Raw genomic sequence first — 18292 nt, 5'->3', positions numbered from 1 at the left:
TGGTCTTATTATCCGGTTATCTTTATCTAGCCCATGCTAAGTGGAGTGTTGGAGAGGAAGTAGGGCGCAGCATGCAGGAAATGACTCTCAGTAGAAGGATTTACAAGAAAAAGCAAGAGTTCAGAACTTTCTTGGAACATATTAAATACCAGCCAGGTCTGGCCAAATTCTGCCAAATTCTTTTAGTCAATAACCAATTGTCATCAGTCAATGGTTAACCAACAAGCTGATGGGTTCCCATAGTTTTTACTGAACACAATCCAAGCAATTGAGGGTTCGAGGCTTGTTCAAGGACCCAACAGTGACAGCGGTGAGGCTTGAACCAGCAACCTTCCGATTTCTTTCACTGCCCATTTACATTTCTAATACTGATGAGAGATCATCCACAGACATATTCCGATCACAGCTACTGACAAGCTGAAAGGAAGCCAGTACAATAAAGAATTAATTAGCTCTGGGGTGTCCAAACTACGACCGTGGACAATTTGCGGCCTGTTAACATTTTTTTTTAAACTCGCGAGGTATTTAAGATATATAATTGAAGCTGGGCCACTATTAAGCAGTTTTTTTATTAAACAGCTTAAACTTTTGGAACTCTGATTGTCGCTATTGCATAAAACAAATCTAAAACACTCCCCATCTTCCTTCCCCCAACTCAAAACATTAACATTACACCTACACTAATGTTCTTGGGTTTTTTAATAAACATGGTGGCTCCAAAAAAACAGAGACTAGACAGAACACAGAAGATTTCAAAGGGAAGTGGGTACGTTTAATTTAAGCAAGTATAATAATCTCCCCATTAGAATTATAAGCTGATGAGTGAAATGGACAAAATCTTAGTTTACACAACATAAAGATACTGTAGATCATCGTTAATTGATAATAATATAGTATATTAATCCTAATTTTTATTTGTTTTATTACAAAAAAGTCTGTGGCCTGTGTTTACATATTTTTTTGCTCCATCTGGCCCCAAAAGTTTGGACACCCCTGAATTAGCTAATAGCTGTAGCTGCATTATCTCAAAGAGCTTATTATTATTTTTACTATATTAATTAGGGGGTATCCTGCTCTTACCCCCTATCAAGAGCTTTAAAGATTCCACTAATGTAGATATTTAGCTAGAAAATCTCAGTCTTAGTGCTTAGCTAACTTGTCTAACACAGATAATAGTTTCCGTCAACAAGACTTCCTGGTGTATGTGTTGTGTTTAACGTCTTGGAGATGGTCCACAAGGCTCGGTGCTTCCTGAGATAGGATGTGAGTGAATAGCAATGTCACACCAAGACTTCCTATATTTCACCGCATTCTTCAAGTTCCTTACACAATAGGATAAGATGCTTCAAAAATAAGTGAGCAAAAGTGTCATTTTTACTGCTATATCTTGATAAGGATCACGATGGGTCTGGTTTCCCAAGAATAACTGGGAACACGCAATACAATAACACACCACAGACAGGGCACCAATCCTAAGCAAAGTCTTGACCACCCCCCACCTCAGACACAGCCAATCATGTCTATATGTAGACGCCCGACCAGCCGATTGCACGGCTGGTGATTTTAACGCTGGACTGCAGAGGTAATGGACTAGCGTGATTTACTGCTGCATCTCCAAAAAGTACTTCTAAGGAGGAACATGAAACGTGAAGGTTTTGGTGTCTGGCACAGACCAACAGAAGAGATACTGTGACAGAAATCGATCCTGGATCTCAGTGGTGGTGGACTAGCATAATAGACCTCTGTGCTACCAGAGCAACCAAAAGTGAAAGTGACGAGTCTATCCTACACTGATGTGACTGGACGGTTATGGATTTTTTTTATGTGACACAAATGAATTCATTGTATGGCTGCTCTCTTTTGCCTCCACCTACACTGCTCGAGTATCGGAATTAATGCAAATACAGAAATGGTACAGGATGCAACTCTAATTTTTATCCTTCCTCATCAATTGTATCAGCTTGTTTAATGTTTTATATATTTGTGGTCAGATTATACTGTTCTTTAAAGGACACTCAAAGTGAGAAAGCAAGAAATGAGGAGGGCGGAAAGAGGACTTAGTAAGAACAGCAATGTGTGTAAATGTTACTCGTAATTTCCTCTAGTCATCCTCAAAAGAAAGTTCAGTTGCACCACACAGAAAGGGTGGTAAATGCCAGGGAGGTAACAGAGGTGTTAGGTGCAACCCCGCACCTCTGCACATATTAGAGGATGAACTCAAATGCAGGAAACGAAGAACGTAGAAACAAAGGAAAATAAAATAATAGTCTTTTTATTTGGTTTTCGTGTACCACTGCTTTATAATGGCCAGGGTCACGGTGGGCCGAGTTTCAATAATACCCAACAGACAGTATTCGAACCGTGAATCCCAGTAATAGTGGGCTAGCATAATTTACCACTGCGCCACCAGAGCGTCTAGGAAATGATATTGAATTGACAAAACGAAAGAATGAAACAAAACCAAACGTTAAGTCAGCTCGTGGTGGACTCAAGGCGGGGAAGGAGAGGTGTACGCAGCAGAACCGTGGAACTCCATGCAATGGAGTCAGCTGGACACTCAGGAAACAAAGAAACAGACTCAAGAAGAACCAAAAACTCCTATCAGATGACCATAAAACAGCTAAACTCAGAAAACTGGTAGGAACTAAAGAACTCAAGAAGCTGCTCTCCCACCCTTGGGAAAAGTTCTAAGACGAAGGGATCCTGGGCAGCTACAGAAACCAGAAAACTGTACATTTTACCGAGTGACCCACTGTACTCAAAAGCAAGAGCTTAGGAACGCTGGTAAGGGAGCTAGTGAAGTGCAGGGAATGCTTTGAAGTGTAGTTCACAAAGAACTACAATTTGTGTAAAGTTAACAATCCTCAACCTGACTCCTACCAACATACCGGCCAGGGTGTACATGACAGTCCGGAACACAACAATTACAGTTATACATTCATCCTCCCTACACAACAACTACAAATACCAGCCCAAGCTTCCTCATTGGTTACTAGTACAGCACAGAATGAGATTGTTGTGCCAGAGACAGCATCTGACAGTCTGGTCTAGGCGTCCAATGGTTTGCATTGCAAATCAATTCTAATTCCTGAGCAGGTAGCTTCAACTCTTGAGGAAAATAAACCGGGAGGAAGTTAGCAATACAACTGTATCAGAAACATCACTAGCTTTCAAATTTTTGGAATCCTATACCCCCTAATGTGTTACAATTCCCTTCAGCTCTATACATGGGTGCCCATTGTGCCCCATTACATATACTATACGGTCAAAAGTGGACACCCTTGCTAATTATTGAGTTCAGGTCACATTCATTGCCAACAACTACATGCTTCCAAATTTGTTGCAACAGTTTGCAAAAATCCATTCCCTGTTTCAGAATGACTGTGCCCCTGTGCTCAAAGCCATGAGAGAATTGGTGTGGACGAACTACAGCGGCCTGCAAATAGCTCTGATAGCTCTGATATCAAACTACTGCACAACAGATATATACTGTACATATACACTACATTGACACGTTTTGTGTAATGATCATTGCTGTAACACTGCAGTTTCCCTTTGGGGATCAATAAAGTAATCAATCAATCAATTACTCAATCAATCCTCTGAATCCCTATTTCTCTCTCCTGCTCCCTTGCTAGGATTCTTTAACTCTCATGTCCAGAAATAGCCAGTAATTGGTACAGCTTTCTAATTACTGCAGCAGCCTGAGAACCCTTCTGTTACAAGATTTCCCATTGGTGGTGATGCAGCTTCCAGAATTTTCCAGTCACTACTGGTTTTTACAGTTCCCCCATTTGGTTTCATGGTGTGCCAATAAAATGTTTGATCATGTGGGGGTGTTAAAATCATTATATCCCAGAAGTCTAGTGTAGTCTCTCCCTAACAGCAGGCCGGAAATGATCAGTACCAACAACACAAAGCAACGCGGCTTATCATGGTCGGTTAGCAAAATAGATAGCATTAACACAAAAAAGGACAAAGAATAGCAAATATGCCCCCACTAAGCAAATAAAAACAAGTTCTCTTTTACAGACAGCAGGACCTACACAGCCCAACTCATATACACACACACATACAGTCAGACAAAGAGGCGGACAAACAGTATGCCATTAGCAAACAATCAGAGACAAACATCCCTTGAGATTAGGTCCAACAGGCACACAATCAAAAAAACATCCCCTCATTAGGTACGCCTGCCTTGTTCCAACACTCACTGGTGAAGTTATTACCTAGACCCATCATGTACTGTAAGTGACCTTTATAGGCAAACAGTGACTGAATGTAGCCCTCTGTTGCTTTGCAGTATTTGTTAGCACACCTCTACCCAGTCAATCACTACAATGAACCACTACAGGACCATTAAAGGGTGTACATAATTCTTGGCATAGAACTGACACTGACACGGTAGTCACATGGTGGTGTTCAATTGATCAAGTATTTGTTGAATCGCTGGATTCCCAGTAGAGCAAAGCAAATTGAGGGAACAATAAAAAGAATAAAAAGTTGCTACAGTAGTACCTTGTAATTTGACGTCCCCTAAACTCGAAATCTGAGACATGTGTACCCTTAAACTTAACGTTTCCCTTAAACCCGACGTGTGCGCAACTGTCACTTTGTTCAGTGCTTGGCTTGAGCGGTGCAGCACAACGTCATCAAAGTGCGAATATGAGACGAATCTGCAGTTGTGTGGAATAACCGTCAAATTCACTCTGAAAGCGTCCACATGTATCTGTGTTTTCTCCTGTTTCACTTTTAAACTTGTGTTATAGCTCGGGGTGCTGAGAAAGTGTCTGAAAGTCTAAAAAGCTTATCGTTAAAAAAAAGATGTGACAATGTATTAAAAAAATGACATAGGAACAATGATACAGCCAGCGCAAAAGCTTTTTTGCCGCTTCTCATGTGAATGCGCACAATTCCAAGATCAAGCATTTCCATGATTAAGAAGCATAAAGAAACATAAAAAAATACAGATAAAGTGCAGGTATTATTGTATTTTATATTGATTTTATTGCCTTTTAACTGTTTTTAATTGTATTTCAGTGTTTTTATATTATATTTGTGTAATTTTCAGTGTATAAGTGTCAAAAACAACCCTATTATTTTATATTAGTTTAAAATATATGCAGTTCCACGGGACCATGGAACGCATTAACAGATTTCCTATACATCCTATATATATACTTTTTTTTTTTTTACATATTTCTTTGACTTTACATGACATACTACACACACATGTATATATAGTGTTTTCCTACATAATTGTAATCTGTCATACTGCTGTATAATAGTCATTGCCATTATAAACTCAACATCTTTATTTTATTCTACCATATTTTATTGACTATAACTGTATTTACTCTGCGCTTGAGCTGCTGTCACACTCAAATACCCCCCATGGGGATCAATAAAGAAATGTTATCTTATTTTAAGTAAACCTACACAATAAATATAAAGAGAAAATGATGATTTGTTTTTTCAAACGTGTTTCAATTATCCAGTCACAGAAAAACAAAAGGATAAAAAATCATTGAAATCCCTCAGAAATCACTGAGACTGACATAATATACAGTCTCTTATGTAAAGGCCAAAATTCACATTTGTATTTTATCCCTCTTTCATAAAAAAAAGAAAGAAAAACAAAATTTTATCCACATCCAGCTTCTTTACATAGCATGCAGGTGGACTGAGACTTTTGGACCTGACTGCCTGTGCACCTAAAAGTCACCTGCTGGTGTTGGGTTGCGACACTGCCTTTGTGCTGCAGTAACTGAACACTGGAAGCGCTGGTAAATTATTTATCACGCCTTCAGAGGATGTGTGGCTAGCCACTAAAGCATTATCAGATCCAGAGGTTAGATGAAGGTCTGCTTGTGTGCACTATAGTTAAAAGAAATAACGAATAATGGATTGTTCAGGGTAGATCAAAAAGTCCTGTGCTGAGATTTAAAATGGATATAATATTTATTAGGATTTTAATGTCATGTTTTAAACACTTTGGTTACATTCATGACAGAAACAGTAGTTACTGGTTACACAAGATTCATCAGTTCAAGTTTAATGTTAAACACTCACTTGCACGTCTTTGGACTGTGGGAGGAAACAGGAGCTCCCGGAGGAAAACTATGCAGACATGGGGAGAACATGCAAACTCCACACAGAAAGATCCCAGACCGCCCCACCTGGGGATCCAAACCAGGACCTTCTTGCTGTGAGGCAACAGTGCTACCCACTGTCTATAAACCTGTTTGCAATATGTGTGACTAAAACACCTGTTCATAATTAGGAAATAAAATCCTATAAAATAAATCAGATGCTTCTAACTTTGCGTCTGTCGTTCTGTTTCAGCATGACTGCCCCTGTGTACAAATCATGGTTTATAAGTACATGGTTTGGTAAACTTGGTGTGGAGGAACTCTAGTGGCCTGCACAGAGGCCTGACCAACCAAAAAAAAAGCCTCGTTTTTATTTTAGAGCATTTAGTTTAGACCCTTTAGAACTGTCCTGAACAGGTTCTAGAGCGCACACATTAACCAGGTTCTGGATTTGAACAAAAGAGGTGTAGAAGTGAGATACAACAAAAGCCAGTGTGTTTGGGAGGGAGGAGACCTGAGACCAACACCTGTCACCTGCTCCCACAGTCACCATGGCAACAGAGGTCAGAGGTTAGTAGCTTCAGGATACAACACAGGTGAGCAGTTCTTTTAGCAAGAGAAATATAAAAGCACTGGGATCCAGTTCTACAAACATCTAACACCCCTCTTCAAATTTTGTCTTGTTGACTTTCCAAGTAATGAAATGTCTGTACATATGTGTACAATTACTATTTACATATTGTAAAAGCATACAAAGTTACAGGACCTGTTTAAAAGTAAGCGGACGTTTCATATTTTGGAGTTGTTTCTGTCAAATTGAGCAAATAAATAGAAATTGTGCACCACGATTTGCCCAAAAAATGTCATACTGAATTTGAAAATAATAAATCATTATTATTAAAAATTATAAAAAATAATAAAAGGTGGCGCCCAGGTGGTGCAGCGGGATATTCCGCTAGCGCAGCAGCACTGAGATTCTGAACAACCCAGTTTGAATCTCAGCTCTGCTACCGGTCGGCTGGGCGCCATCTAGCAGGCCCAGTTGTCGGTGTCTGGAGCAGACAAAACTGGCCATCGAGTCTGCTGGGTGGGAAAAGACCAGAGTAAAAAGAGGGCGGCGTCTTCAAACGCTGTGTAAGGACTAAGGGGCCTTATGTGCAAAGCAGATTGCATGGACAAAAATGAAGGGGTTAATTGAGGGACTGAGCACGCATCGGAGGGGGGGTGGAGCAGGCTAATATACCTTCCTCAAACGCAATCAAGAATCCCCAGTGGCGAAAAACTAATTGACTACGCTAAATCGGGGGAAAAAGGGAGAAAATGCATAAATAAATAGAATGTCCATACTTATACATACTACGATAAATGTGCTTTTAAATCTCAACATTGTTATGCTTTCTTATTTAAAATTAAGAGATAATAAGAGTTATACACTAAGAGGAAGTCAGACAAAGGGACAGATACAACATTCAGATTAAAAAGAGGTCATGTAAAGCACCAGGAGTAAAGCCATTTAGGTGACACTAATTTCCTAAACAAACCAGTTAGCATTTTCATTCAACTTCAGTGCCTGACCTCACGAATGCTCTTTTGACCTGATGGGCACAAATTCCCGTAAACATAGGCCTACATCCAAATCTTGTGAAAAGCTGTCACAGAGGCCATGGTTTTAGGACAGGATGTTGGTCTGTTTTAAGCCTACAAAGCCAAAACTGGACCAGCCCCAAGATACCTCAGAGAACTAATAAAACCTCAGAACCACTAGTCTCAAGACAAGCATCAAAGCTCTTCATGAACATAGGTGGAACGAACTTCTCTTGTCTGTCTAAACATCTGAGGTTCTCACTGTCTCATCACCTCTTTACTAAGCACTTAAGCTGAAAACTAACATATACTTACTAACATTTATTATTTATTTAAAAAGCCTTTGTTCTAACAGGGTTTCAGCAGATTTGTATCCTTGGACTCTTGTCTACTTACCTACAAGAGTAGGTAACGTTAACTATGGAAGCACTTTTGTAAGTCGCTCTGGATAAGATTGTCTGCTGAATGCAGAAAATGTAATTGTTCAACAAGCTAATGGTCAGATATCTGCATACTTTTGGCTATATAGTGTATATACAGCTCACACCACCACATCCTACAATCAGCCAGAGTGAGTCTCTACCTGCACGTCCGTTGTTTCCACAGTGACGACGGCAGTTAAGCAGGTTAGCGTGTGTTTAACTCCTCTCTGCTGACTTCCTTATTCCTGACACATGCTTAGAACAAAAGCCCTAGCCTCGATTTGCATCATCAGACTAGGGCTGGGTCATATGACGACATTCTGTCATTAGTGTAGATCAATAAATGTCATTTGGTGGAGTCATCATGTCTGAATGGTAATGCACTGTGCCTGTGTTGTTCTGACGTTTTCGTTACGTCATATTGTGTCCTTGCAGGGTAAAAAACAACAGTCGTGTCATTTCTCTACTAACACTTGGTTACACTTTTTCTTTTCTTGAATTATTTGTACTGGCCCTCATAACTGTGCTATTAGCTATGCAAGTACATGTTGTGAAATATGTTAGCAAACTATTATATACACCGATCAGGCATAACATTAAAACCACCTCCTTGTTCCTACACTCACTGTCCATTTTATCACCTCCACTTACCATATACATGTTTAGCCTGCTTTCACCCTGTTCTTCAATGGTCAGGACCCCCACAGGACCACCACAGAGCAGGTATTATTTAGGTGGTGGATGATTCTCAGCACTGCACTGACAATGACATGGTGGTGGTGTGTTAGTGTGTGTTTTGCTGGTATGAGTGGATCAGACACAGCAGCACTGCTGGAGTTTTTAAATACCGTGTCCACTCACTGTCCACTCTATTAGACACTCCTATCTAGTTGGTCCACCTTGTAGATGTAAAGTCAGAGACGATCGCTCATCTATTGCTGCTGTTTGAGTTGGTCATTTTCTAGACCTTCATCAGTGGTCACAGGACGCTGCCTACGGGGTGCTGTCGGCTGGATATTTTTGGTTGGTGGACTATTCTCAGTCCAGCAGGGACAGTGAGGTGCTTAAAAACTCCAGCAGCGCTGCTGTGTCTGATCCACTCATACCAGCACAACACACACTAACACACCACCACCATGTCAGTGTCACTGCAGTGCTGAGAGTGATTCACCACCTAAATAATACCTACTCTGTAGTGGTTAAACCTGACCATTAAAGAACAGGGTGAAAGCAGGCTAAAAAAGCATGTAGAGAAACAGATGGACTACAGTCAGTAATTGTAGAACTACAAAGTGGAGCTGATAAAATGGACAGTGAGTGTAGAAACAAGGAGGTGGTTTTAATGTTATGGCTGATCAGTGTACATTAAATAAGTATTTTACACATACTGTCTATAAAGAAAATATCAAATCTTATTGTGACCGTAACCCTATCACCACACATTTCTATTTTTTCTAAATCATTCATAATACATCATCTATACGTCTTGATTGGCTATTTCTGTCACACCACCCCAGTTTTACACAGCTCCAATGGCTACAATAATCAAACCTCTACCAGATTAAACCACAGACTGAATAAAGTCTAGGTGTGTTCGACGTCTGCAAAGGTGTTGACACAATGTAAGACAGCCAGTAAAACATTTCCCACCGGGGAACAACTTTTCCATGGTCTGTGAACTTTGACTGCCAGCACAGTATGCTGACAAACCACAGAGTGACTCTAATCTGATCCACTCCATCCTGTTATAAACTTGTAAGACTGAGACACTCCTCGTCCACGCTATATGACTCAAAGCTTGCGCCACCTGACTATCCCATTCCAAAACATCAACTTTAGAGAGTCTGTGGAGATGACTGGATTAAACTCACCAACTTATCAAGACATGTCTTTATGGCATTGCTTTATACACATGAGGACAGTCATGCTGAACTGAAAATGGCCTTACCTTTAACTGTTAATACAAAAAATGAAAGCATTTAATCTATATTAGATCCTTGATTTCATCCCGGTTGTGATATGTGGCTGAAATAGCTCAAATCAATCATTAGAAGGAGTGTCTTCATACGTCTGTACATACAATGTATACTAAGTGCATCTTTACATTTCTCGTCATGCAGTTTTGCCTACTAGTACACATCTACCCATCATAGATTTGTGGACACGTTCTAATTTTCCAGAGTTTGTCAAAGAATTGTGGGTATAAGATAAAAATAAATGGTTTCTTGAGTTCAAGTCGGCATCTCAGATATGAAGATGCAGGCAGAGTGTGATGCTTTTTTTAGCCAAGCTTGAGATAAGGAACCTCAGGAAAAATACAGAGGCTTTCAGCTATATCTAGACACTCTCAATTCAAATGAAATACAGGAATACAGGTCTAGCAACTAGGGATGCACTGTCAGAACCCGCAGACTTTATAATCTGCACGTTTTGGTTCCAAACGCACAATTTGTAGCGACCAAATTGGCGGATCTGTATTTTTACAGGGTTAGATATAATTTAATCTGACAGGGCCAGACTGTCGTGTAAATCTAGCTTAAACAGGGATGGGACGGAAAAACTAATTGTAGAATTATAGAAGCTAATCTTCTACAATAACTCCTGAATCTAAAGCCCAGAGTAAGAACAGCTGTATAGTGGCCCAATGTCCCAAATCATTAATTTTATTAGGTATTTATTTACTAGCATTTTAATGTCATGCTTTACACTCTTTGGTTACATTCATGACAGAAACGGCAGTTCCTGGTTACACAAGATACATCAGTTCACAAGTTTAATGTCAAACACAGTCATGGACAATTTTGTATCTCCAATTCATCTCACTTGCACGTCTTTGGACTGTGGGAGGAAACTGGAGCGCCCAGAGGTAACCAACACAGACATGGGGAGAACATGCAAACTCCACACAGAAAGGATCCAGACCGCCCCACATTGGGATCGAACCCAGGACCTTCTTGCTGTGGGCAACGGTGCTACCCCCTGAGCTACCGTGCCAACCTGTACCAAATCACACATTACTGTACTAAACAGTATGTCTAATTAGTGCACCTGGAATGGTTTAGTTGCACATTATGTAGCACTTAGAATGCGGTTTGAGACAGAGACAGAAAATCACTTGACAGCATGGGTAAAAATCATCAGCTAGCATGTCAGCGAAGGGTGAAGTCAAATGGCATAAGTAAGAACAATGCAGTAGAACTACATCAAAGGGTAAGTCTATTTCTGAAAAATGTACTTTCAGGACTTATGTTTGAGACATTGTGCAAGTGTTTTGAATTGATCTCTTCTAGTGTTGGAACTGGTTTTAGAAACATGTGGATGTTTTCTATTTCAGCATTGTTTTTTTAATAATATAGCCACACACCTGTCTGGTCATGTTCCATAACCAATCATACTATTTATTCTGAATAATTAACACACAAAGTGTAATTCTGATGAAGAGCTGAGTAATAGGACTATATGAAGCTGATTAAATAAATATTATGATAATGTTACCCTAAAAATGTGTTACTGTAAATAAAACAATAATAAATGTAATACTTTTATTATAAACCTTCCAATTTGAAAGGATGTATTAAAACATCCAGTACATACACTATATGGCTCGTTGCAAACACTTAATTATACTAAATGATTTACACCAACCAAGAATTATGACCACTGACAGGTAAAGTGAATAACACTGATTATCTCTTCATCACGGCACCTGGTAGTGGGTGGGATATATTAGGCAGCAAGTGAACATTTTATCCTCAAAGTTGATGTGTTAGAAGCAGAAAAATGGGCGAGCGTGAGGATTTGAGCGAGTTTGACAAGGGTCAAACTGTGATGGCTAGACGACTGGGTCAGAGCATCTCCAAAACTGCAGCTCTTGTGGGGTGTTCCCGGTCTGCAGTGGTCAGTATCTATCAAAAGTGGTCCAAGGAAGGAACAGTGGTAAACCGGCGACAGGGTCACGGGCGGCCAAGGCTCATTGATGCACGTGGGGAGCGAAGGCTGGCCCGTGTGGTCCGATCCAACAGACGAGCTACTGTAGCTCAAATTGATGAAGAAGTTAATGCTGGTTCTGATAGAAAGGTGTCAGAATACACAGAGCATCACAGTTTGTTGCGTATAGGGTTGCATAACCGCAGACCAGTCAGGGTGCCCATGCTGACCCCTGTCCACCGCCGAAAGCGCCAACAACGGGAATGGGGAAGGTGGTGATAATGTTATGCCTGATCGGTATATATGCCTCCAACACATTTGTGGAAACCTCTTTTACTCTTTCAGCATGACGTGCCCAAGTGCAGAAAGTGGGAAAAAATCAAGAATTGCCTTGAATTGCAGTTATGGTGCTACATGTACAATGTATATAGGAGCAACCCATTCCAAAAGCATTAACATTCATATAGTTAAGTGTTCAATCATGCTTAACTTTAGTCATGCTGGTACAAAAAAGTGCCGTCCTCAAACTGTTGCCACAAAGTTGAAAGCATTTTTTTTGCTCTTTTTCTTTGGCTGCTCCCATATTTAGAAGTCAGCAAAGCGGATCATTCTGGTCTGCATACCTGAACAGGCAAATTTTTTTCTCCTGATGCTTTACCTGATGCAACCCTACTTATTTTATCAAAGCTTGGGACTGGAACCAAAAGTGCCCTGACAAGTGCAAATCATGTCTGTGTAGACACCCGACCGGCCGATCACACCACTGTGATTCGAACCCCTGGACCCATGTGACCCAGACCGGCATTAAGCAATTAATGAAAACAAAATTTAAACAATTATTTATATAGGCAGGTTAGTAAGTGTTTGATATTAACTCATAATAGTTTTGGGTTTTTTTTGGCTTGCAACTGCATGTTCTTCTGAGATGTACACGGTACATGATTCACAAGCACACTGACTAAAAGTGAGGGTGAGTCCTAAATCAGCGCCACTTCTAATCTCTCTGTACCAGTCTAAACATGTGAGAGATCTATAGCTCCGCTCTTCATTCAATGACTTAAATGACTTTTTTAAAGTGACAGATTTAATCAAACAATGACTTAAGGTAATGACAAGACTAATAATTCATTGTTTGATAAGTTAACTTAAAAATTCATTTTGATTTAGCACAACTGACGTTTATTTAAATTGAGAACAGAGATGCAGATGTCACACACCCCCGACACCAGCAACAAAGAGAGTGACTGTTGTGCTGATATCTGACTACAGACATGTAAAATATTTTTTTAATAATTAATTTTTAATTTTAATTGTAAACAAGGATACAACTAACATTAATAAACAGTAAATTTATTAAGGATCACTGTGGAGTTGTTGGTAAACAAACTCCCCAGGTGCAGATTTATGCATAATGTTTTTTTCTAATGCTCCAATATATAAGTAATTTCCTGCCTTTGTCATAATAATTAGTTAATTACTAATTAACTAATTCATAATTATGAGATACCTGGTATACCTCTATTTATTTAGCTTATTTACACACAATACATTGCTAGCTACTGACTTTGTACAAAATCTACACTGTAAAGGCTGAAAAAGCACCGCTCAGGCTGTTTAGGGACAATGGTAGCCTAGTGGGTAGAGCTTTGGGCTATCAACTGTAAGATTGGCGGTTCAAATCCAGGCTCTGCTATGCAGCCACTGTTGGGTCCTTGAGCACGGCCCTTAACCCTGTCTGCTCCAGGGGCGCCGTACGATGGCTGACCCTGCGCTCTGACCCCAACTTCCAAGCAAGCTGGGATATGCGAAGAAAGAATTTCATTGTACTGTACAACTGTATATGTATATATGACAAATAAAGTATATCTTCTTATGTATGTGTTACCGTTTAACATTACTGTCACGGTAAACTGTTTTATTCATTTGGTCACATACTTAATATTTTAACGAGTCACTATATCATTCTTACATTTACATTTATGGCACTTAGCAGATGCTTTTATCTAAAACGACTTACAACTGCGATCAAATACAGTTTGAGCAATTAAGGGTTAACCTGGCAGTGGTGTGGCTTGGAACAGCAACCTTCTGATTACTAGTCTAGAAGCTTAACCAGTGAACTAGCACTGTCCGCTCACACGTCTGGTTGACCGTTGACTTACAAGAGTCAGCTATCGGTTTAAAGAATTTGGGGTAATGCGCATTCCAGTCAAGTACCTTGCAATTGTGTTGGTCAGTATTTAATTGTTTTTATGTTTTAATATAAACTATTATTATTTGGAGAACACAATAAAACATAATAGTTGTTTGTTGTAAAACAATGAGTTTCTTTTTTCTTCCGTCTGCCTTCATCAGGTGAGTCATTTGCATATCCCTACAGGAGGCTTTGTCTCTGTTATCACCACCATTCAGGTTGATCTAAGGTGTGTAATCAGCTTACCAGGTTGAAGATGGTCTCCACAATGTCTCGGTGTGCGACCTCTCCTGCGTTGATGAGTCCCTCCAGCACGGCGAACTTCATCTTGATGCCCCTGATGGGCACAGCGGGCATGATGCCCCCTCCACCAGGGGGCGCATTTTCCTCAGCCATGCCAGGTGAGACACCTGTTCAGCACCTCAAGGTGACTCGGTTTATAGAATAAAAACCTGGATTGTGTAGATGTGTCCGGGTTAATTCCACAGTGGAGATATGAGAGTAAAACGACTGTCCATTCACTGAGCACTGACCTGCAGGTTGCAAACACAGGTTACAGGTGATTTTCCTCTTACTCTTATATACTCACACTTTACAGAGCTAAGAAGGAAGTATGAGCACTACAAGCGAACATAATAAACAGTAGTAAAAGATAATATTTATACCTCTTTGTTTGGTATGGAACAGTAAACACGCTTTGATGAATGTTAGTTGTTTAAACTCTGTATCTCCTCACAGACGGATAAGCTCCTCACACCGCTCACTTACTCTGTCTTTTTCTGACAGGTACACACCACCTCTGACACAACCAAACCACTCCGAAATGTACAAACAAATCCTCCAGTGCGGCCTCGAAAAAATGCAAAAGCTTCCGAGAAGCTGCGGGGCGCTTGTAGATATTTACTGTAGTTCTTTTCAGAGTGCCATCTCTTCCTGAATCACTCCACTCCGGCTCTCAGCCGCCATGACACACTGGAAGTGACCGAGCGACCGTGCGCATGCGCAGTACCGAGCGGACAGTAAAAGAGCAGGGATCAGGTGTGCTGCAGGTACACGTAGACGATGGACTTAAAACATTGCTGTTTATTATTAAAACACAGAAAAAACTAACATTTTACGTGTGTTTCATGTGTAGTTATTAATATCATAAATGTATGACGTGGTTGCACTACACAGCGAAATCTCCTGCCTTGAATTTACACCTAAAATCATAAATTCTGACGTTTGTGAATCATATGCATATACGAATCATTTACATGTGTTTTCATGACTCACCTACACTTCTTAGGAATCGATTCCTCATGTTCATATAAATGATAGGAATTCATAGGAATTACACAATACAATGACATGCCTGTAATTATGTAATTACATGTAACGGGTATGATTCACTTATATTTGTCCATAAGAATCACCTACATAGTTCAAGAGTTCAAGAGAGGCTTTATTGTCATTTCAGCTATACAATAACATACTGAAATGAAACAACATTCCTCCAGGATCAGGGTGGAACACAGAACACAAGTGCAAAACAATATACAGTATACACAGTCTATAAAAACTATTAAGTATTCATATACTTGATGTATTTGAATCAACAACAACTGTTTTGCTTAGATATATTTATATTGTGTGTGTTATATGAATTATTTAAAGAATAAATATGGAAATAGGTTTATATAAATCAAGATTATGACAATCCTTAGCCTATCCTGGTAACACTTGCTAACCAGTCCAGGACAGAAAACACACTTATAGTACATATATGTAAATCACTTACATCTTTTGCAAATTGTATGTATTACATTGTACGTAATACATGTTTTATATGTACATTACTATGTTATGACTTATTTTATATCTTTATAGGAGTGACATATGTAGCATAGTTTTTGTAAAATCCTTACATATTTACTCTTTCATCTTTAGAAACTTTCTTATCACGTAATTCAGTGTCGATTCCATAAAGACTTTTTAATGACATGAATGCATCCTGGACAGGTTATCACAAGAGAACCACAGCCATTTTCACTTAACCTGGTGTCATCACCTACTGGCACATGAAAAAAAAAGGGAGCCAAGGTTTAAAACCAATGCAACCAGCTACTTTTTATTTATTAAAGAAAAGACAAGCATGAATCAATACATCTAATTAATTAATGTAATCAACAACACAAAATCTGTTGTAAAATCATTTCTTCCAAATCCAAGTTTTTCAACACTTGTGAAAAGGTGATTGGTTCCTAATGATTGGCATGATTTCATATTGCATAGTTGTTCACATTTCTGTTATTCTTATTATTTATATTATTCATATTGCTATTATTTATATTATTCTATTATTCATATTGCATAGTTGTTCACATTTCTGTTATACTGTAACTATGTTAAATGAGACACACTGCTACATTTTTAGACTGCTAGGTTCAGGTCTTGCCACAGCATCACTGTTGGTTCTGGTTAGAGATTTGCCATATTTGACTATTGATAAAATGTTCTTAATATAAAATGCTTTGTTTGCTTTTTACCAAACGTAATTAAACCCTTGTTTTGGTCTGTCCATAAATCGGCAGCGCATGGATGCAGTTCAATGCTCTTTTTGTTTGTTTTTATTTATATGTTTAACCAGCATTGTTAAGTTTTAGTTGTGACAATCCCACCTACACTCACCAAGCCCTTCTGATCACTGGATTCCACAATAAACTAGCTGTTATTAGTTAATTATTTTGTATTCATATTGTTTTGTGTGTAAACACCAGCACTATTGGCACTTAATTTTGTTGCAATGACAAATAAAGTTATCTATCTATCCAGACTTTTTACACATTTCAGACAAGCATTGATGTTTTTCTTGGTCGGCAGTGGTTTCCTACACTCATTAATCCAATTTTTGCCTGGCTTGTATTTTTATTGTTATTTTAGCTGAGACTCCAGACATCTACAGTTAATGAAATGTCAACAACTATTAACTACTCATGTGTGTAAGTGCTTTTTCTGATGTATACTGATACATCCTTTAGTGGGAGACACATTCTGTTTATGAAAAAAACATACTGTCTTACATAATAAAGTCTAAAATACTGAATATAAATGAATTTATTAATTATTAATTAACTTTTCATATTGCTTTTTCCACTGTTGATGTAAACAAAGTAAAATAAGCAGCAGAATGATTAAAGTAAACGTGACTCTGCTGAAAGACTAGTGATCCATAGAGGATTCTTGCATCTTTGTTCCTGTTTGTGAGGTCATAAGGGCCGTCACCACGGTAACTACCCCAGGGGGCGTCACATTCAGGGAGTGTATGATGATACACAAAACATCATGGGACTCTGGAAAACCAGTTGGAAAAAACTATACATACACTTTCCTCTGCAAACACTCAGGCTTGTTTTGTCATAAATATGTAACAGTGTGTTTATTAATTATTAATGAGCGTTATACACCAGAAGTAAAGGCCAAAAGTAGGTGGGCACTTAACCATGAGCCTGTTGGACATTCCAGTCCAAAACCTTGGGCAGTAATTTAAGGTTTATCCCTTCAGTTGTGACTGAAGCACCCTCTTATCCAGAGATGTCCAAACTAGACCCGCTATTAAGCAAGTTTTAAAAAAAAACAGCTTGAACTGTTTGGACTGTTTGGTTGCTATTGCATAACAAATGTAAAACGCTCCCCATTACGTTACACCTACATTAATGTTCTCGAGTTTTTGGATAAACATGGCAGCTGCAAGACACAAAAACTAGACAGCGAATGCAGATGATTTCAGGTACACTGGGAAAATGTATATTTTTGCACTGAGAGGGAAGTGGGTATGTTTAATTTAAAGTAATAATCTTCCAAATAGGATTATAAACTGTAAAATCGGCAAAATCTTAGTTTACACAACACTGTCAAAGACAGATAATAAGTCACTCAAAAATACAATTGTAAATACAAAAGTACAATTGTTAGTAATCAAGTAGGTCTATTATATTCTTTAATTGTTTTATTTAAAAAAAATCTGTCCCCATGTCGGCATATTTGTTATTCCATCTGGCCCCCAACAAGAAAAGTTTGGACACCCCTGCTGT

At 39.0% G+C, this 18292-nt stretch overlaps 1 protein-coding gene across 1 annotated transcript in view; it reads right to left on the bottom strand.

Annotated features, from left to right (window-relative positions):
• The window catches only part of lrba (LPS-responsive vesicle trafficking, beach and anchor containing), a 244934-nt gene extending 230297 nt beyond the window's left edge, over positions 1-14637 (bottom strand). The window contains exon 1 of the mRNA XM_063009084.1: positions 14466-14637. Coding sequence (XP_062865154.1) covers positions 14466-14615 — 150 coding nt within the window. The 5' untranslated portion in view covers positions 14616-14637. The remainder of the gene's footprint in view (positions 1-14465) is intronic.
• Between the last annotated feature and the right edge of the window lie 3655 nt (positions 14638-18292).

This window comes from Trichomycterus rosablanca, chromosome 14 (assembly GCF_030014385.1).
Source record: "Trichomycterus rosablanca isolate fTriRos1 chromosome 14, fTriRos1.hap1, whole genome shotgun sequence".
In the NCBI taxonomy this organism is placed as follows: Eukaryota; Metazoa; Chordata; class Actinopteri; order Siluriformes; family Trichomycteridae; genus Trichomycterus; species Trichomycterus rosablanca.
The sequence above is the reverse complement of the archived record's forward strand: the minus strand, read 5'-3'. Positions and strand labels throughout refer to the sequence as shown.